The 19,147-nt window shown below is 35.0% G+C and overlaps 2 protein-coding genes across 7 annotated transcripts in view; both read right to left on the minus strand.

Moving 5' to 3' along the window:
- The window catches only part of LOC124389856 (peroxidasin), a 56,237-nt gene extending 47,254 nt beyond the window's left edge, over positions 1-8,983 (minus strand). The window contains exon 1 of one of the 2 annotated variants that reach the window (XR_006926646.1): positions 8,662-8,983. Coding sequence is in view for 1 of the 2 variants with exons in the window: in XM_046855396.1 (XP_046711352.1) it covers positions 8,662-8,840 (179 nt within the window). In the remaining variant the exon portion in view is untranslated. The remainder of the gene's footprint in view (positions 1-8,661) is intronic. The other variant, XM_046855396.1, reaches the window with a different exon arrangement.
- Positions 8,984-12,214: 3,231 nt separating this feature from the next.
- Positions 12,215-19,147, minus strand: part of myt1lb (myelin transcription factor 1-like, b) — a 105,281-nt gene continuing 98,348 nt past the window's right edge. For 4 of the 5 annotated variants that reach the window (XM_046855948.1, XM_046855947.1, XM_046855949.1 and 1 more), the window contains 4 exons: positions 18,080-18,183; positions 17,327-17,470; positions 15,871-15,933; positions 12,215-13,611 (listed from right to left, as the gene is read on the minus strand). In XM_046855948.1, the coding sequence (XP_046711904.1) occupies positions 13,471-13,611; positions 15,871-15,933; positions 17,327-17,470; positions 18,080-18,183 (452 nt within the window). In that variant the 3' untranslated portion in view covers positions 12,215-13,470. The remainder of the gene's footprint in view (positions 13,612-15,870; positions 15,934-17,326; positions 17,471-18,079; positions 18,184-19,147) is intronic. The other variant, XM_046855951.1, reaches the window with a different exon arrangement.

The raw sequence follows: 19,147 nt of genomic DNA on the forward strand, positions 1-19,147 counted from the left end.
TGTGTTTAAAAAATAAAAACAAAAAAACAAACAGAGAGTACTTTTCTCAAGTTGGACAAATATAAAATAATATTGAAATCGATTGGGGAAAAAGAAAATGCTCACTTAAAATTCCTACTCAGGAACATGAACGAGTCAATTAAACAATAAACAAAATTGAACTAACTTCTTTTTTATAGTATTTATGTTATAAAGACAAGTATTTGCTTTAGACCTCTCAACAATACCTGACTCATCACACCCAGTGCTGAATTTGCACATTCATGGTAAGTCAGATGCAGCATAAATTTCGCAGTTGACCGCTTTACTGAACCTGATTGTTCAGCAGGCAACTGCGAATGAAAAACTGGTAAACAACATTATGTAATGTGCGTCTCCCAGGCATGTGTTCTACTGACCTGTCCACACAGAAATAAAGAACACCTCAGCAATGTGTAAAAGCAAAAGGTAAAAAATGTGACCCAAAGATGTTGTTTGAAAACACTTCTCTAAGCTTACTATCACAAAGCTCTTGACCTTCGACATCATATATCAGCAAAAAAAACCCTGCAAATCACAAAAAAAGCTTGTTCAATAGTGAAAAGTGAAAACACAGAGCTGTAGCATGATAGTGTGAGGTTATATTTTGTATTCATACTGTTCTTATTTTTACAATGTTCATTTTTTAGGTCTTATGTGTAAAAGTGTGGTTCAGTATCACTTCGAATTAAAGAAAGAAAATAAAAAGTATGATTTGTTGATGTTTAGTTAATGGTCAACATACAGTCATAAATTCATACTCTTTAATCAAGTTTAGATAATATATAATATATGATGTTCCAATACATGAAATGATGGATATAATGAAATTGTCAGCCCTACTAAAACATTTCCACTATGACTATAGTCTTATGACATCATCCATTTGGTTGCATTTATCAGCCACATTTCATTCCACAATAAAATTAATGACATTATATATAAAAAACAACAAGAAAAAAAAAAACATTAGATGTCCTGGCAAAGACCTGCGTTTTGGCATAAAGCAACGGGTCTGAAAAAAGCAGAGGCAGACTGAAAATCCTTCATCATGCTCTCAGACCAGAACCTGTTAAGTGAATGCAATCATTTCTCCATCTAAGAAAGTAGCAGGATATGAGGATTACTCAGTGTCATTACAGAGAATCGCCTGATACAACCTTAAATCATGTTTAGCTGAAGAGAGGAAAGGAAATCAGGCACAGTGTAAACGTCACAGCAAACAGTCTGTATAAAGTAGCTCATCTGAAACCAGATGTGACCTTAAACCAGAGATGCCCGAACGTTTTCCTACAAAGGGCCAAAAATCAAACATGTTTGAGGGCCGTGTGCTGAAAAGAAAATATTGCATTATACCCAACTGTATTATATTCAAAGTCGCCATGGGTCCTCTTATTCATGATTTCCTAGTATTCAGAAATAAATAAGATAAATAGAAAACATAACTTTTTTATTTTTTGTATTTCAGTGAAATTTACAGTACAAGGAAAACATTAAACAATACCATTTATTCCATAATAAATGCCTAATACAGCTATTAAACCTATAATAAATACAATACATATGCTTTTAATATCAGTCAGCTCTAGTAAAAGACATGAGGCTGGGGCGTAATTTTCAAAAGCGGTTCCAAATTGGGATAAATCAATTCAGTTATATTCAATAAATTCAATAATTCTTGATTTTTCTCTACATTTTATTTTAATTGACATTTTTAAAGTTGCTATGTTATGTCATGTTAAAAAAGAAATAAAAAACTCACTGGCAATACACACACACACATATATAGTACTGTGTGTGTGTGTGTGTGTGTGTGTGTGTGTGTGTGTGTGTGTGTGTGTGTACATGTGTGTGTTAACGTGTCTGTGTGTGAGTTTTTGGAAAGGAAGGCATCATGTTTTAATGAGGAGCCATCTGAGCTCACACACATATAAACAGTAATACATCCATTTATGGTCTGCTGACCAGTGAGGCTTCTTAAATAAGTACTAGTAGAGTATCAAAGTTTTTTCTGCAAACACCATTGCACACATAAACATGCAACTTACACAAGAATCAATAATTTTTAAGTATTTTTAAGCATTAGTGCTATAAATTGATTAAGCTTGGGGATGCTGCTGTCTATCATTATAACGCCCACATTATTTTACAGTAATAAATTAGCTTTTTGTTAGGCTTTAGCTACAATTAAATTAGAGTAATTGGCATACATTTCTTCTGTTCTTGATTGATTAACAAATGATATTTCCATTCCATTACAACAGTCGATCTTTCACCAGCTTCTATATTATGTTTCTATTTAAATGACTAAGCAGTTCAAAGACCTTCCCATGTTGTTAAAAGGTATAGCTTTAAGTGTCTAAGTGTTACAAAGCACTGACACTAGAGGGTCCTTCCAAAAATAGCAAAAATGTGCTTGAAAAACAACTTTGCAACAAATGGAAAATATTGGAACTGGATTTGGAAGCAATCTTTTTTTAAATGAAAATATGTATACATCAGGAAACATGAAATATTCATGAGTCATATTTTAGCTCTGTATATTCAAGCTTTGTGTCTGTATCTGTACTCAGAATTATATTTAATCATCTACACACATATATTCTTTAAACTGGTTGTGTAAAGTGCCCACCTTTTATAGAGGTGTAAATAATATGTGGAAAAATAAATTAAAGGAACAGTCAATTTAATTACAGTATATATTTCATAAGGAATTATGAATGAAAACAGAAAGTAACCAATGTGTGTAACTAAGGCAAGGTCAGAATGTCTCAGTAAATGGATGCTCTTTTGACACACATACAGAAGTATGAATACCACAGTAAATACTTTAAGTGCGCAGTATATGCCAGCGATCTGAGATGCAGCACCTGTCTAAGTATCTGCACTTCCATCATGTCTAAAGGTTACATTCTTTCCTGGCTTGAATCACTGTGCCCAAGGGAAGGCTTCTATAACTAGTGTGTAACATGATTTACACAACAATAATTGGAAAGTGAAGTGGAGATATGAGATCCGGGCACATTCGTGTCCTGACGAGCACAGACACAGCACGCAACAGGTGACTGCATTAAACCATGCAGGCGTGTGAAATGTAGTATGTAACAACTGCTCTGACTCCACGGATTTCCAGAACGGAGAAGTGTAGCAGGAGGGAAAGAACACTGAGTCGTAAAACTGATCACATGCATAGTGGTGTAATAAGCCAGGAAGTGAGGATACAGGAGCTCGCTTGGATTCAGTCGTTGTGCGCTTATTAGTGCCAGGGTCTGAAAAATGGTGTGCTGTCTGTATTCGCGGCTCGCTTGCAGCTTCACCCACTGAATAGAAGTCTCTGTTTGCACAGATGTATATCCAGGCACGAAAAACTAAAACATTCAGCTATCACAAGGGGAACGTATTACACACTCAAGATGTTTACTGGATGCATTCTCCTCTAAACTGGCATTAGTTTCTAATGCACACAGAGAGCCGACACTGACTTCGACACCCTGACCTCTGTATTGCTAAATCAGGCGTACAGCTCCATTGACTTTCTTCTCTTTGGCGAGCAAACATTACTCAAGACAATAGTGTGACTGTTTCGTGTGCAGTTAAAAGTCTCATGGCTTGACTCAATAATTCCACATGCCTGCCAGACTAATAAACAACAGTGAACCGAGGACACTTAATTGATTCTGCTCTATTCAAAATATCACCTACTTTTTCAAAAAAAAAAAAAAAAAAGGTAGTTTTCCATCTCATTGTAAATTATAAGTTCCCTTCAAAAAACATATCGGATTATCTAAGCCTTTATCTGCTGATGCACCAGTATATGTACATGAATGTGTGTGCATGCACGTAGTGTGCTAAGCGACAGAAAATATGTTAAGCGTTTTACAATCTGCAGTACAGCATACAGCGTGCCTGTTTGTGTGTATGTGTGCAGCCTGCTCATAGACAAAAGGCATACCTAGTGACACTTTATACTCTCTGAATTACACTGTACTTTGTGTGGGTGTGTGGGTGTGTGTGTGTTGTGAGACACATGCTATTGCATATAGCGGCAGTTTCTGAATCTTCTTTTTTTTTGTTACAGAAACTAGCTAGCTAACACATTAAGTAAGCCAGCAACATCAGTATGTATCGTATATATACAAAAACTAGTTATTCCTTAGTGTTTTTCTGACTCAGCAGTGACAGATAAACTTCCACACATGGAGCTCTGGCAAAACGCAAAGAAGTCAACACAATAACATTTTGGATCACTGGTAATACATGTTTTTGACATTCTGCTTTTTTTTTTACACCAATGAACTAGTTGCAATATTTATTTACCGTAATTTCCGGACTATTAAGCGCACCCATATATAAGCCGTCTACATTCAATGTCTACATTGAAACTAATGAACTTTACACAGGCTTTAACGAAAGACAGTGTCTGTTACATGGTGTAACAGATGAAATATGTTGCGCTTCTTTTAGGAGCATAGTGGTATTTTAGAAATAGCCTGGTGCCGCATTTTTCCGGTATTACTGCGTGTGTTTAGACCGAGGAATATGTCCTTATTATTTTCTGATGCTCATTTCTAAGTTTCTTTGACTAACCCGTAATGCTGTTGCCAAGAAAAATAAAAAAGCATGAGTTTTGGAAACCTGTCTGTGTTTATATGATTTCTGTTGCAAGTGGAGTTAGCGAGCTCTCCATTCATCCAGACTCAACACGTTACAACGGCTTGTATCTAAACAGTAGCTGACCAAGAAAGTCATTGTTCACTGTCTTCCTTCTTCCTTTCATAACTATTTCTCTCGGGAGTTTATCTTTTGGCATCGTCGTGCATTTAAAAATCTCCATCCATGGAAGTTTTTTCTCCCGATGCCGTGCAGCTCAGAACACAGGTGAGGTGCGTTTTTTTCGTTTCCGTTCGGAAATTTCATTGGTCTAATGTTGTGGGGTTCAGTTTTTTGCCTTGAAGTTTGTGAAACTGGGAAAAATTCATAAATTAGCCGCTTCGTTGTTTAAGCCGCGGGGTTCAAAACGTGGGAAAAAAGTAGCGGCTTATAGTCCGAAAAATACGGTAGTTGTTTTCTTTTTGCCAAAAGGGAGGTTCATGTTGAAGGAAGTGGCATAAATTGGGAAATGTAATAAATCACCATCAATCCAGGATAGCTAGATAGATAGATAGAAGCAAGCATTTACATGTCACATGTACATTACAGCACAGTGAAATTCTTTCTTTACATATACCAGCTTATTAAAAACTGGGATCAGAGTGCAGGGTCACTCATAATACAGCATGGAGCAGAGAAGATCAAGGGCATTGCTCAAGGGAACCATAACTGTTGAGCTACATTACCGCTTCCCCACCACTACCACCATTAATTCCCTGGAACTGGTTCTACTCAATAATCAATATAATTACCATCCTAGTTTTCAGGATTCATCAAATTCACGTTATCACTATTATGTCTTTCGTTTACATGAAATGCTGCATTTATTTCTTCAAAAGAGAGAGAAAACAGGAAAGCTATTGAGAGAGCCATTATAATGCAAGTGATAACAGGTACTCAGTTGTTTTACAGACAATCGACAACCTCAGATAAACTACAGATAAACATTTGGGTCTCTTCTTTAATAAATATCTGTATATTCAGAAATGTATTAAGTATATTAGGTATAAACAGAAAAAAACACTTGTAATGTGAATGTAGTGCTACTAAAAAATAATTATCCTTCCAATGCAACTCCCATTTGTGCCTAAAAACCACATGCGTAGTTATCAGAGTTTATAATTTTGGCATGTTCGTAAGAATTAATTGTGCTTAGTCCCACTTTTTAGTCTCTGACATTAATAGGTCAGCAAGCTAACTATCTGGTTCTTGTTGGTTTTCTTTGGTCAGTGTAATATTTGCTATCATATTCCAGTGCAGTTCTTATAAAGCCACTATTCCCCAAAACAACTGCCAACCCACAACCCACTGAAAGCAAAACCTCAATGTCACAAAAACAGAAGTCACAGTCTAACACAAATCATGGAAAGAAATGATAATCTTTTGTATCCTAAATCAGACTGAAAGTTGGATTCTAGCATGACTCACAGAACACACATTTTGTACTGACCATGGCTTCTAATCTAACTAAACTAACACTGAAAAAAAGACCATGCTGAGCTGAAGTCAGAGGAGAACACGACGACCTGTAAGGTCATGCTGTCATTACAACAGGGTGTTGGGTTACTAATTGCTCTTTCCTTTGTTTTTTAAATGGTTGGGTAAGACTAAATGTTAAGGTTGAATGTTGAAGCTGAATGTTGTGACTGAATACTGAAGCTGATTGTAGAAGCAGAATGTTGAAGCAGAATGTTGTGATTGAATATTGAAGCTGAATGTTGAAGCAAAATGTTGTGACTGAATGTTGTGATTGAATATTGAAGCTGAATGTTGAAGCTGAATGTTGAAGCAGAATGTTGTGACTGAATGTGATTAAATATTGAAGCTGAATGTTGAAGCTGAATGTTGTGAATGAATGTTGTGATTAAATATTGTAGCTGAATGTTGAAGCAGAATGTTGTGAATGAATGTTGTGATTAAATATTGTAGCAGAATGTTGTGACTGAATGTTGTGAATAAATATTGAAGCTGAATGTTGAAGCTGAATGTTAAGGTTGAATGTTGAAGCAGAATGTTGTGAATGAATGTTGTGATTAAATATTGAAGCTGAATGTTGAAGCAGAATGTTGTGACTGAATGTGATTAAATATTGAAGCTGAATGTTGAAGCTGAATGTTGTGAATGAATGTTGTGAATAAATATTGAAGCTGAATGTTGAAGCTGAATGTTAAGATTGAATGTTGAAGCAGAATGTTGTGACTGAATGTTGTGATTGAATATTGAAGCTGAATGTTAAGGTTGAATGTTGAAGCTGAATGTTGAAGCAGAATGTTGTGACTGAATGTTGTGATTGAATATTGAAGCTGAATGTTGAAGCTGAATGTTGAGGCTAGGGCTGTAGCTATCGATTATTTCAGAAATCGAGTATTCTATCAATTATTACATCAATTTTATTGAGTAATTGAATAAGAGGTAATACTAGACTAAACAAGCAACACTAAATATACAAGAGGAAATAAGACAGGCCTCTGAAAATGAACAAGTAATTTGTTTCCTTTTTAGAAAAATTAACATTTTATTGCTGAAATTTCATACGAGAATATCTGTGAAAACTAAACCCATTTAGTGCATTTAAAATGCAAATACAAATATATAAATAAAAAAATCAATTTTGATTACTCTAAAAAAGTAAACACTCTGTGTTTTCTTTATGTTTTAGTTTGAAATTATCCCAAATTTTGTTAACTTTTTGTCATTTTCTTTCACCTGAATCTATGAAAGCCTGTTTCTGCCACATATAAAAAAAGTTTAATTCCTACTTTTTCTTGCAATTCCGACTTTATTACTCGCAATTCCGACATTGTTTTTTCAAATTTCTTCTAAAAAATTCAGAATTTGGAAAAAAAACTGCTGCTAAAAAAAAAAAAAAAAATTTCAGATTTGCAAGAAAAATGGAAAGCAAACTTTTTTTAATGTGGCAGAAACGTGTTTCTCGCCTCTTGCTGTTTTCTCTCAGTTCCTCCATTTTTTCTTTCTGCAGCATCTTCTATGTTTACCTGTGTTGCTGAGTTTAGCGGGTGGTGCGTCAGTAATAATGGTCCGTGCGGAAACGAAAACGAAAAATTTACTTAAGGAATTGTTTCAGCCCTTGTTAAGACAATGTAAAAACTGAATGTTAAAGCTGAATCAGGGCCAATCAGGTTTACATTTAACTTCAAATTGTATTGTGCATATAACTATGTTTGTGGCAAATGAAAATCTTGAATCTTGGGGCTGAATGTTAAGGTTGAATGATAAAGCTTAATGTTGAAGCTGAATGTTTAGCAGTGTTAGAGGCTCAGCAAATTACTTGAGTAGCTTAGTCTCTTGGTATGTGAACAAGTACATCACTGTCTTGGGAAACATGACACTTATATATGAAATATGAGTAGAAAGAAGACAAAGTACATTACACAAGAAATTTTGGAAAACCTTTCTCCATACAGACATCATGTCTAAAATCAGACAAAACAGCACCTGCAATGGGGCGACAGATGAGCGACATTATAGACAATTTAGTGGATCAAGCCAGGGGTCTGCAGTTTTGGCAAAGAGTTATAATGCATTAAATTTGTAGAAAACTGTCATCTTTTCACTACAACAAATCCATTTCTATAGCTGGAAAATACACCAGAACAGCCTTAAATACAGAGAGGCATTTGCCTACATAAAATTTTGAAAACCATGACAAAAGACAGCAAAAGGTAGATTTATTACAAAACAAGGAGACTTATAAAACATAATTTCTTAGTATGTAATCTGTTAAATTGATCATGTTGAATAAATTGCATGTTTTGCTTCCTGATTGTTTTAATTAAACATTGATAGTTAGTGTTAATAAGTTTAACACAGAAAAGGGAGGCTGCCATCACACTGCATTATTACATCCTCTTTCACTCCCATGTTTTAATAACAATGTAATACGCCATAAAAAAAAAAAAGAAAAACAACTGCAAACTTTCAAGCTGCACATTCGTGAATATTTCACCATTTTAAAGGAAATTGTGTACTTACAGGATGGTAGTCTGGGGAGAGACGCTGGGAACAGTTTCCAGATTTAAGTGCATACATCTGACTGTGGTTCGGAAACACAGACAGCGGCTGGGACACGACAGAACCGAAACCGGTACCAGAACTAACAGCCCGAGCAGGCTGAGAAACCAAGGCAGGGTTCGGTCCGTCCATAGCGCCATTGCGAACTGCTAAACCTCCGGAGCATGAACACACACGGCCCGGTCAGCCTGAGCCTGAGCCTGCTCCTGCCCACTAAACCCTGCAGCGGTTCAGCTGCAAATGCACACACACACTCACACACACACGCACACAGTCCCATACACACACTGCTCTCCTGCATTGAGAAACTAGGGCAGTGTTACACACAAGACAGACAGTCTATAAAACCAATCATAGCGCCCTCACATACGCGCCTTCTCCTGATTGGCTGAATCCTGTTTTAAATCCCACCCACCTAAGCAAATATAATAACCCATACATTAATTATACTTAAATATTGAAGGCACATATTTACTCCAAAGTATAATAATAATAATAATAATAATAATAATAATAATAATAATTCTTAAACATATTAATACTTATACTTAGATATGCTCATATATTTTCTTTTTTTATTTTTCGTTTATCCAAAAAGAAATCCACAAGGAGAAGAAGCCCTTCATTGGCTGTTCATCTGAGGAAGATGAAGAGATTGTCTTCTGTTGTGTATGTATATATATATATATATATATATATATATATATATATATATAGATAGATAGATAGATAGATAGATAGATAGATAGATAGATAGATAGATAGATAGATAGATAGATAGATATAGTATTATTATTGTTGCTGCTGCTGTTCAGGGGCTTCTTATGGCTTACTATGACTGTTACTGTGATTAAACATCAAGCTATATTTATGCAGCTTTATATGTACAGGATTCTCGGTTCCATTCCGAAATTTTTGCGAGGAGTCCCTACTTACACCCTGATCACACTGAACTGTCTTCAACTCTTATATAACAAAAAAAGGATAGACTTCATAATTCTTGTTTATCTCGACACAGAGGGAAAGAAAACAAGAATTATGAAGTATCTTTTGAAGTAGTGTTCCTGAGGTACCAGTGACCAATGATCCTGCCTCTTTTTTCTGTACAGATCCACCTGATCCATCCTGAAGTCCTACCTCTGGATGGAGTTCTCTTCGATTGGAGACCACTCTATGCAGCTGGGGACAGTTCCACAAGAACAGCCTAAAGAAGCCATGAAGAGCAACTCAAGAATTATGAGGATGAATTAAAATTAACAGTCTGCTTCATTGGCTTAGGACAGCATTTGGTATGAACCGTTTCACCCAACAGCACACCTAATCAATGATAAAACTATAATGCAAGGACATTCGATGCCACCCAGATGAGGATGAGGCTGGTTCCTTTCCAGGCATCTTCCTCATACCATCTCTGAGAGTTTTTCCTTGCCACTGTTGCTAGTGGTTCGTTTATTAGAGATAAACTTATAGGCACTACATTTATATGCACTTAACATATAAAATCAAATTTTACAACTATTTATCTCTGTAAAGCTGCGTTGGGCTGTCCATTGTTAAAAGCGCTATCCAAATACAAATTAAGTGAAAGGAAAATTCAGGTTACTGTTTCTATGTACTTTTCACATGCTCACCATGTGTCCATGTGGGTATCCTCCAGGTCCTCTGGTTTCCTCCTGCCTCCCAAACACCTGCTGGTGGGTTAAATGGCTACACTAAAGTGTGCATGCATGGTGCACTGGCATTACCGCCATTGATGATTCAGTATTAATGATTTTTATACCACATGTTGATATAGTGAGTAACCAGACTGTGAGAAGGTGTGGGTAACTATGAAATGCCAGTATTCTAACTGGGCAAAGATCATTGGAAACATGAGAAGTAGTGTTTGATTGAAATTGTATATATTTACTTTATTATTATTATTATTATTTTATTATTATTATGCAATTTTACTTGGAAATTACTTTTCTTTTGAGAATGTTACAATAAAGAATATCTTGCTATAAGAAATAATCATATTTGTGGTTCTGCTGCCCTCTGGTGGAAAAAAAATGTATCACTACAAACAAAGTGAAACGACTGATTAGTTTTCCCACGAGCTCACACACAGCTAACACTCACTAGGTCTGGCTTGAGAAAAATGGCTTCCACGAGAGTGTTCAAAATGTTTAGCGTGTTTCTACAAATTTTTATTGTTGTCTTATCTCAGATATTTGAATGATATTGGTAATACAATACTGTGGCAACACAATTTTTCTTTATTCAGAGTAAGATGTGTCAACATCCAGCATGACAAAAGTTGTACAAATTCCACAATTTAAAAATGAAATAAAAGAAACAGACAGACAAACAAACAAAACAAAACAAAACAAAACAAAAAAACCCACAGCAACTTTTGATCTTAGACATTTATAGCAAAAATTAAAACGTCAACAAATTCATGCTGTGTTGTAAAAAAATAAATCAAACTTCAGTTCCACAGAGAGCACAATAGTTTATACAAAATCCTGTCTTCGTCGATGAGTACTCAAATCAACCTCGAAAGCAAAGGAATTGAAAATAAATAAACTCTGATGAATTCACAATAATTCATATGAAAGTTCAGCATTCTAATATGTGACACCTTTTTTGTTTTTCCCAAGGTAAATAGTCACAGATATATATATATTTTTTAATTATTTGATATCAATGTAGCAACAGTAGATGAGCAGCGTGTTTGTGCTTTAAATCCTTTTTCCATTGTACCGATAACAATAATTTATTCAAAAAACTGATACTAGCTATTATTCTATTGAAAGCATTACTATATTGGCAAAAAGCTGCAGACACAATGCTGTGATGAAGAAAGGCGTAGGCGGTTATGGAAGATGGCGCCCTGAAAGAGGACGAAGCTGTACTGTACAACAGTGGAGATCAGATGAAAGACGAGCAAGTTCGCATTCGTTTCCCAAAAGGCAAAATATTAACATGGTTGCTACTTAAAAAAATGTGAGCGAAATTAGACAAATGGTAAAATTGCAACATCCTGCAATTCTACTCCAGACTCCATCTTCCTGCCCCTTTACAGTGGGATTTTATTATTTTCATTCCTGTTTTTTCTTTTCTTTTACACTGTTTTGTTAAATGATTTTGTACAATGGTCGACATAAAGTGCAGCTGGGGATTTTGTAATGAATATAGATGACACACACACACAAACAAAGAAAAGAAGAAGAAAGAAATACCAAAAAATCATACTATTACTGGTAAAGATATTGTCCTTATTTTTATTCAGATTCCCTGCAGTCTCCTTCTGATACAATTGAACATTCTTGTCATAATGTGTTCCGATTGTGTGCCGAAGAGACACCTGGAGATTGCACACCACCAGTATTTAGTAATTATATATCTTTAGGACAAGTGCAAATAGTCTACTGGCACATAAGTGGGGACAATGACCCTGTTCGTCCCGCTTTCATAAATTATATTTATATATATTTATTCTACAAAACCCTTCTAATTTTTTTTTTTTTTCCATTTCCCAAGTACTGCTTTAGTTTATGTAAAACCATCAGAACATGGAAACAAAGGTGTCCCCGTGCAAAGTCATAAATAAAGGAAATGGATTTCACAAAACACTGCTTCGCCTCTTAATTGAAATGTCCAAGTATTCTTATACCCCTGTTGAAAAAATTTGTATTACAAGATTTATATAAAAACAAATCAATCATTTACATACAGTAAAAAGTTTCGCTTGTTTACCCACTAATGTCTACAAACAGGAAATTGCATACAGCCCAACTGCTTTTCCCCCTTGACAGATTGCTGCTCATCGCCATAAATGTTGTCAAGTCGTATATTGCTGATATGATGCGAGACTCGTGCTACTGATATACCGAGCAGGCTAAATGAACACTGGCGCTGGGGCGAACTTCTGCTGCCATTACACTAATGCAGATTTAATGACAAAAGCTCTTTACCAACACAAAATCAGATCGATGCTCATTGCTAAGTTCTGGGACTTCCACCGTTCGGTTTCCGTGTCATGATGCTTACAATAGAACTGCGACATACACACATACATCACGCTGATTTCCTTTCGCTGTTTGCTTCCATCAAGTGCCCACCATGTACAGGTGCTAACACACAAGCTGCACATACAATTTACAAATGAAAATCATTCATCGAGGAGAAAACGTTGGTATACACTGAGCTCCCAGTTTATTACTTACTAGAACAATATACCTAAATTAATAAATAGGTACACTGTTCTACGGTATAATAAACCGGTATAAAAAGAGATACACTCAGTGTACCCTTGTGTGTCCATTACTTTTGTTGCTGTTGTTCAGCAATTTTGTTTCTCAAATGAAAATCTGTCATTTCTTTTTAAATCAGCAAGCATTAAAAAAGAACATATATTCAATATTGTTTGCCTTACTGTTCAGAAATATACACTAAAATGTGCATACATGAGCAGCTAGAAATGTTACATCACACTATGTGAGCTCATATGAAAACGTACAAAATGTGAAATGTTTTCAAAAAACTATTTTGCCATTAAATATTTTTCAAAGCAAGACCAAAAATAAAGGGAAATTAAAAATCATGAATTATAAGCATAACACTTTTCTTTTTTTTTCCTTTTTTTTTATAAGAACATATGTGAATATTTAACACTGTCTGCTAAATTACAGCAGCAAACCATGAGGCAATCTCAATCCCATTTATAATCCCCTGGTTTCATAATCGTCCCCTTTTCCCACTTTTGCTCTGAGGTTTGCTGAGTGGCTAGACTTGGATTCCTTGTACTGCTTGTTTTATATTCTCCAGTAGTGCTTTGTTCTCTGGACTCTGGTACTGCTCTTGATTCGTGTACATGTCTGTCAGGGTCGTCACATACGCGTCGAAGTTCTGTTCGTTTATTGGATCCTGTGAACACACGGATGAAAGATTATAATGGTATAGAAGAGGCATGAAGATGATGTAATGCAAACACACGTTACAACATCACACGCACATTGTCATCGGATTTAATGTGATCACATGTAGGGTGAAAAAAAAGAGGAATATGTGGGTGTATGATTGATAGTAGAGACAAATAGTGGTCATGACCCTCATTAGGTTTATAGGGTCAGGATGATACGGTCATAAAGAAATGATGTAACTATGGAAACCATGCGTACACAGTAGAAACAAGCAGTATGGCTGCACCACAATATCATGGCAAGACTTAAGAGCTACAGAATGTTGTCCTTTCAATAATAACAATCATACAATGTTTTATCCTGTAGCACTTTCATTCTAATTTAGCTTTTGTGTATTTAGCTTTTTTTCACTTGCCATTGTTTTGCAACTTTTTACAGCCAGGGACCCTTTTAACTGGCCATTTATTGGTTCCAAAAAGCTTTTAATTCTGGATTAAAATTACTTTCCACTCGACACATTAGAAGTAATAGGCATATAATTTGCTTGTTATATAATGTGTTTGTTCCAATTCAACTCAACTCAACTCTACTCTACTCTACTCAACTCAACTGTACTCTACTCTACTCTACTCAACTCAACTGTACTCTACTCTACTCTACTCTACTCTACTCTACTCTACTCTACTCAACTGTACTGTACTCTACTCTACTCAACTCAACTGTACTGTACTGTACTCTACTCTGCTCTACTCTACTCTACTCTACTCAACTCAACTGTACTCTACTCTACTCTACTCAACTCTACTCTACTCTACTCTACTCAACTCAACTGTACTCTACTCTACTCTACTCAACTCAACTGTACTGTACTCTACTCTACTCTACTCTACTCAACTCAACTGTACTGTACTCTACTCAACTCAACTGTACTCTACTCTACTCAACTCAACTGTACTGTACTGTACTCTACTCTGCTCTACTCTACTCTACTCTGCTCTACTCTACTCTACTCTACTCTACTCTACTCTACTCTACTCTACTCAACTGTACTGTACTGTACTCTACTCAACTCAACTGTACTCTACTCTACTCAACTCAACTGTACTGTACTGTACTGTACTCTACTCTCTACTCTACTCCGTTCAGTTCAGTTCAGTTCAGTCCAGTCCAGTCCAGTCCAGTCCAGTCCAGTCCAGTCCAGTCCAGTTCAGTTGAATTCAATTCAATACAATTCAATTCAATTCAATTCAATTCAATTCAATTCAATTCAATTCAATTCAATTCAATTTAATTTGTATAGCAATTATAACAATGGACATTATACCAAAGCAGATTTACAGAGATAAATAGGTTATAAAATATGAATTTATATGTTAGTGTCTATAAGTTAATGATTATAAGTTTATGCCTATGAGTGAGCCAGTGTCGACAATGGCAAGATAAAATTCCCTGAGATGGAATGAGAAAGAAACCTTGACAGGAACCAAACTCATTCTCAACTGGGTGGCATTGAATGTCTATTCATTATAGAACCACTGTTTAATTGTATTAAAGTATTCTATTGGATTGTCAATTTTCCACTAAAACATTAGGAAAGGGAGATCATTATGCAGGCTTTCAAATGTCTACTGATGTTCCAAACTTCAAATGAATCAGTAAGCAGATGAAAGCATGGACAAAAAAAAGTGTAGAAGTCATAACACACATTAAAGATGATTTATCATGATTATGTCATTATCATCACTAAGCTATGAGATGACAATTTATGAATCATTAAAAGAATTCATGATTCTACTAAGTGACCTGTAAATCATTGTATGTTTCACAATTTACTTCATGAACAAACTCAGGATTGATCACACGACTCATGAGTCATCAAATAATTTACAAATCATTCAATGTCTCATGAGTCATCAATCGACATGTCGACATCAACACATACATGTGCATATGTATGAGAAGTTTCCCCATCAGTTACTAATAAACTAATTTATCCATGCATCTGGAGTAGTAATTGGAACGCCACAAGAAGACAAGAAAAAAAGCTAATTTACTTTGTTTACACTGCATTGTTCAAACCACTGTACCAAATCATGTTCCATTTACCACAACAATGCATGTAAATTTAATTAGATATCCAACTATAAGCACTATTTTCAACAAAAACAAAATTCATGCAAAAGGTTTTGGAGAGATTGGAAAGTATGGAATGAAGGAAACAAAAGAGCAGGAGAGGAATAGTCTATGAAAATGATTTCCTTACTCGCTGATGCAACTGTAAACAGCTGTTATTTCTAATCGGAGGCTCTTTGTGTAGCGGCAGTTTCTAGAGAGGAAGGCAGAGATCTATTAGCCTACTGTATCCAGCATGCACATCTTCCATCTCTGTAGGCTTTTTCCATTTCTCTATATCACTGCTCAACCAAGAATTCATCTGACAAACCCAGACCTCATCACAGTTCCTACCAGTCATTAAGCTCAAGGGCCACAAACCAATTTTTATTTCATAATCATTCTTATAGTTGGTGTTTTCTTATTATATGGTTGACAGTTTTAATGTATTAAAGAAGTCTTAGTCATAGGATCATCTACAAAACAGAGAATAAGCATTTGATACATTTGATTATATTCTAATAACATGAATGTTTTAACCAATAAAAACGTTTTATTAGAATGTGTAAACATCTTCATATTTTCCTGTATGTTTACTGTACTGCCATGATATCTGTTTGTGAAATGGATTCAAAGTAATTCTTAGCTGTCGATTCATTTTTTCCGTTATGTCTAAAAAAAAAAAGCAAAATGAATGCTAATGAAAGAAAGTTAACTTAGTCAACTTAGATGTATGCATACAGCATTTGCATTTCAAATAATAGTTCAACACTGCATGTGAAGTAGGCAGGATAATGAATATATCATCTCAGGTGTACCTGCTGCAAATAGGTCTTAACCTGTCACTGGCAGAAATGTTGTTGAATAGCAAGAGATGGCATTTTAGTCTTAATTGTAGTATATTTAATATAATTCATGGGTTGACTGTGTTTGTGTATATATTATAACCTAAAGAATGGCTCGTGGGAAAGATATTTCTCATAAGACATTTACATTTACAGCATTATATTTGATGGTTAAGGGCTTTGCTCAAGGGCAGAACAGTGGCAGCTTGGTGGAGCTGAAATTTGGAAGCTTGGTGTTGCTGGAATTCATGTCAGAAGTCCAGTGTATTAAGCATTGAGACATCACTTTCCTACACAAGGTGTTAAATAGAATAAATAATTGTATAGAATAAATAAATATTGTAATGATTACAGTATAAATCAAGGTAAAATAAAGTTAAAATATGTTGGAACAAATAAAATATTGTGCTGTAGAGAGATTTTTTTTAGTGTTTCAATCTAAAAAGCATTTATTGGTTTCTCTCTTTAAAATGCTTTTTAAACAATTTCAGCCAGTGACCCTATTCATAAAATCATACGGCTCATGCTGATTGGCTCCTGTCTCCTTTTTCATATCGCTGAAACTCTCATTTATAACTCCTAAACACTATGACACTGGCAATGTTAAGTACATTTTACAGCAGTTGCATCGGAACATGGCATGCAGAGTCAAGTGTTGCCCGAAGCCACAGAGAGCTATGATCTGAAAATCAACAAGCGGCAGCGCAATGCTCTTTGCTTTCCATAACTTGCCCGCTATCCGTTCTCGATGGTGGCCCTTACCATATGAGGGAGCTGGATATTAGCTAAACTGTTAATCAGTGACTGGCTGAGGTTGGCCAGCTCATGCAGGAGAGATTCATTTTGCTGTTCAATCACCTTGTTTTCTTCCTCTATCGACTTCAGATTAGACTCCATGGTTGTAATCTGGGAAAAAAAAAACATTTAGAGGTTATAGATTTAAAGGTCAGCTGTTAGCAATACTCTCAGAATACTGCATCAAGAAGTTGCATGTGGTTACATCACTATTATTATTATTATTATTATTATTATTATTATTATTATGATAATTAACTTATAATGTTAATTATTATTAGATTTTTGTTCTACATTTTATACACAATATAGCATGCATTTTATACACAATAAAACACAATACTTATTTTATTAATAATTGTATTCTTTTTTTTTTTACTTTTTTACTAAAAAAAGTCTGCCAGGTTTATTCCTGAGAATAACCCCCACCCATACAGCTGGATTGTTTGCATCTCTCTTTTAAATTCAGCAAAGGTTTCCACAATCTGACTAATTAACACAAGTGATTTAACCAATTTTAAAACAAAATTCTCCTTCTTATCTTCAACATTTTTCTACTTAAGCTTTGAGTCAGGAATCGCCACTGCATTTCCACACACACAGCCACACATTAATACATGTACAATGTGAAATTCAAAACTCCAAACTAAAATTAAAACTTACAAAATCTTATAAATTCTTTAGTTTGAGGCCCTTTGTGACTTTTCTTGTGTGTTTTACCTGTGTTCTAAGTTTGATCATGTCTGCCTCCACCTGTGAATTGGATTCATTTAAATCTTTAATTTCCTCATCCAGCTGTTTAATGTCCTCGTCATTGTGTAAACCTATAAAAATAAAAATTGAACGTAAAAACACACAAACAAATCCATATTGCACAAACCTTTTAGTAAAGTATACTAACCAGTAATGTTATATTTTTGTTCATTACAGTTTATTAGGATTTGTAAAACTGCATTAGATAAAGCTGCATCATTTATTTGGAATTGTAATAGAGTTTTTAAACAATGAACTTTTAGCAGGACAAGACATTTCCTAAAAAGATGTACTTTATGGTTGCTGGTCCAGTACACCTTAAATTAACAGTCCTGAGCAAAAAAATGGGTCAAGCTCAAAATGGCAAAGCTTTTCATATTCATCTTGACAATAAGATGGTGTTTATTTTAACAGACTTTAACAATTGGTCAAAAAATGCATCACAAATGCATCACTGATCCGGGTTAACTTTGCTGAAGTGAACTTTTCAGGAAAAAGTTTCACACACGGAAATTTACTTATATCTTACACAAAAGGTAAATCATGATAAAGATTCAAATGTGTTATGTAAAATTAATTCACAAAAGACTTTATTATGGGATTTATTTTTTTAGATTAATTATTATCTGTCACACCTAATGCAGCCTATCAAAGGGCCTGATAACAAGTTCAAAAACTGAACCACATTTAATAAAACAGGAAGAGATCTACAGTATTTATTTCATTTTTGCTATTTTCCTGATCTATAATTTGTCAACAAAGTTGTAGGCGGATTTATCTCAAATTTGTTTTCTAGCATACCAGTGTAGATTTATTCATTGCTAGAGACTCAAAGCACTTCTGCACATTGCTCTGAACAAGGGCTTCTGCTAAATGCCACAAATGTAAATGTTGTATGGACCATTAAAAACTTGCCTTTTCTGGTTGGCCCTTTTTGTTAGAAGTGTGCTCTGATTTTTTTATTCACAGTACAGTTCTGTTCAATGCTGCCTATAAGCATTGATTTTGTATAATTTGTTCAATAGAAAGAATCAG

The sequence above is a fragment of the Silurus meridionalis genome, chromosome 8 (genome assembly GCF_014805685.1).
Source record: "Silurus meridionalis isolate SWU-2019-XX chromosome 8, ASM1480568v1, whole genome shotgun sequence".
Lineage (NCBI taxonomy): Eukaryota > Metazoa > Chordata > Actinopteri > Siluriformes > Siluridae > Silurus > Silurus meridionalis.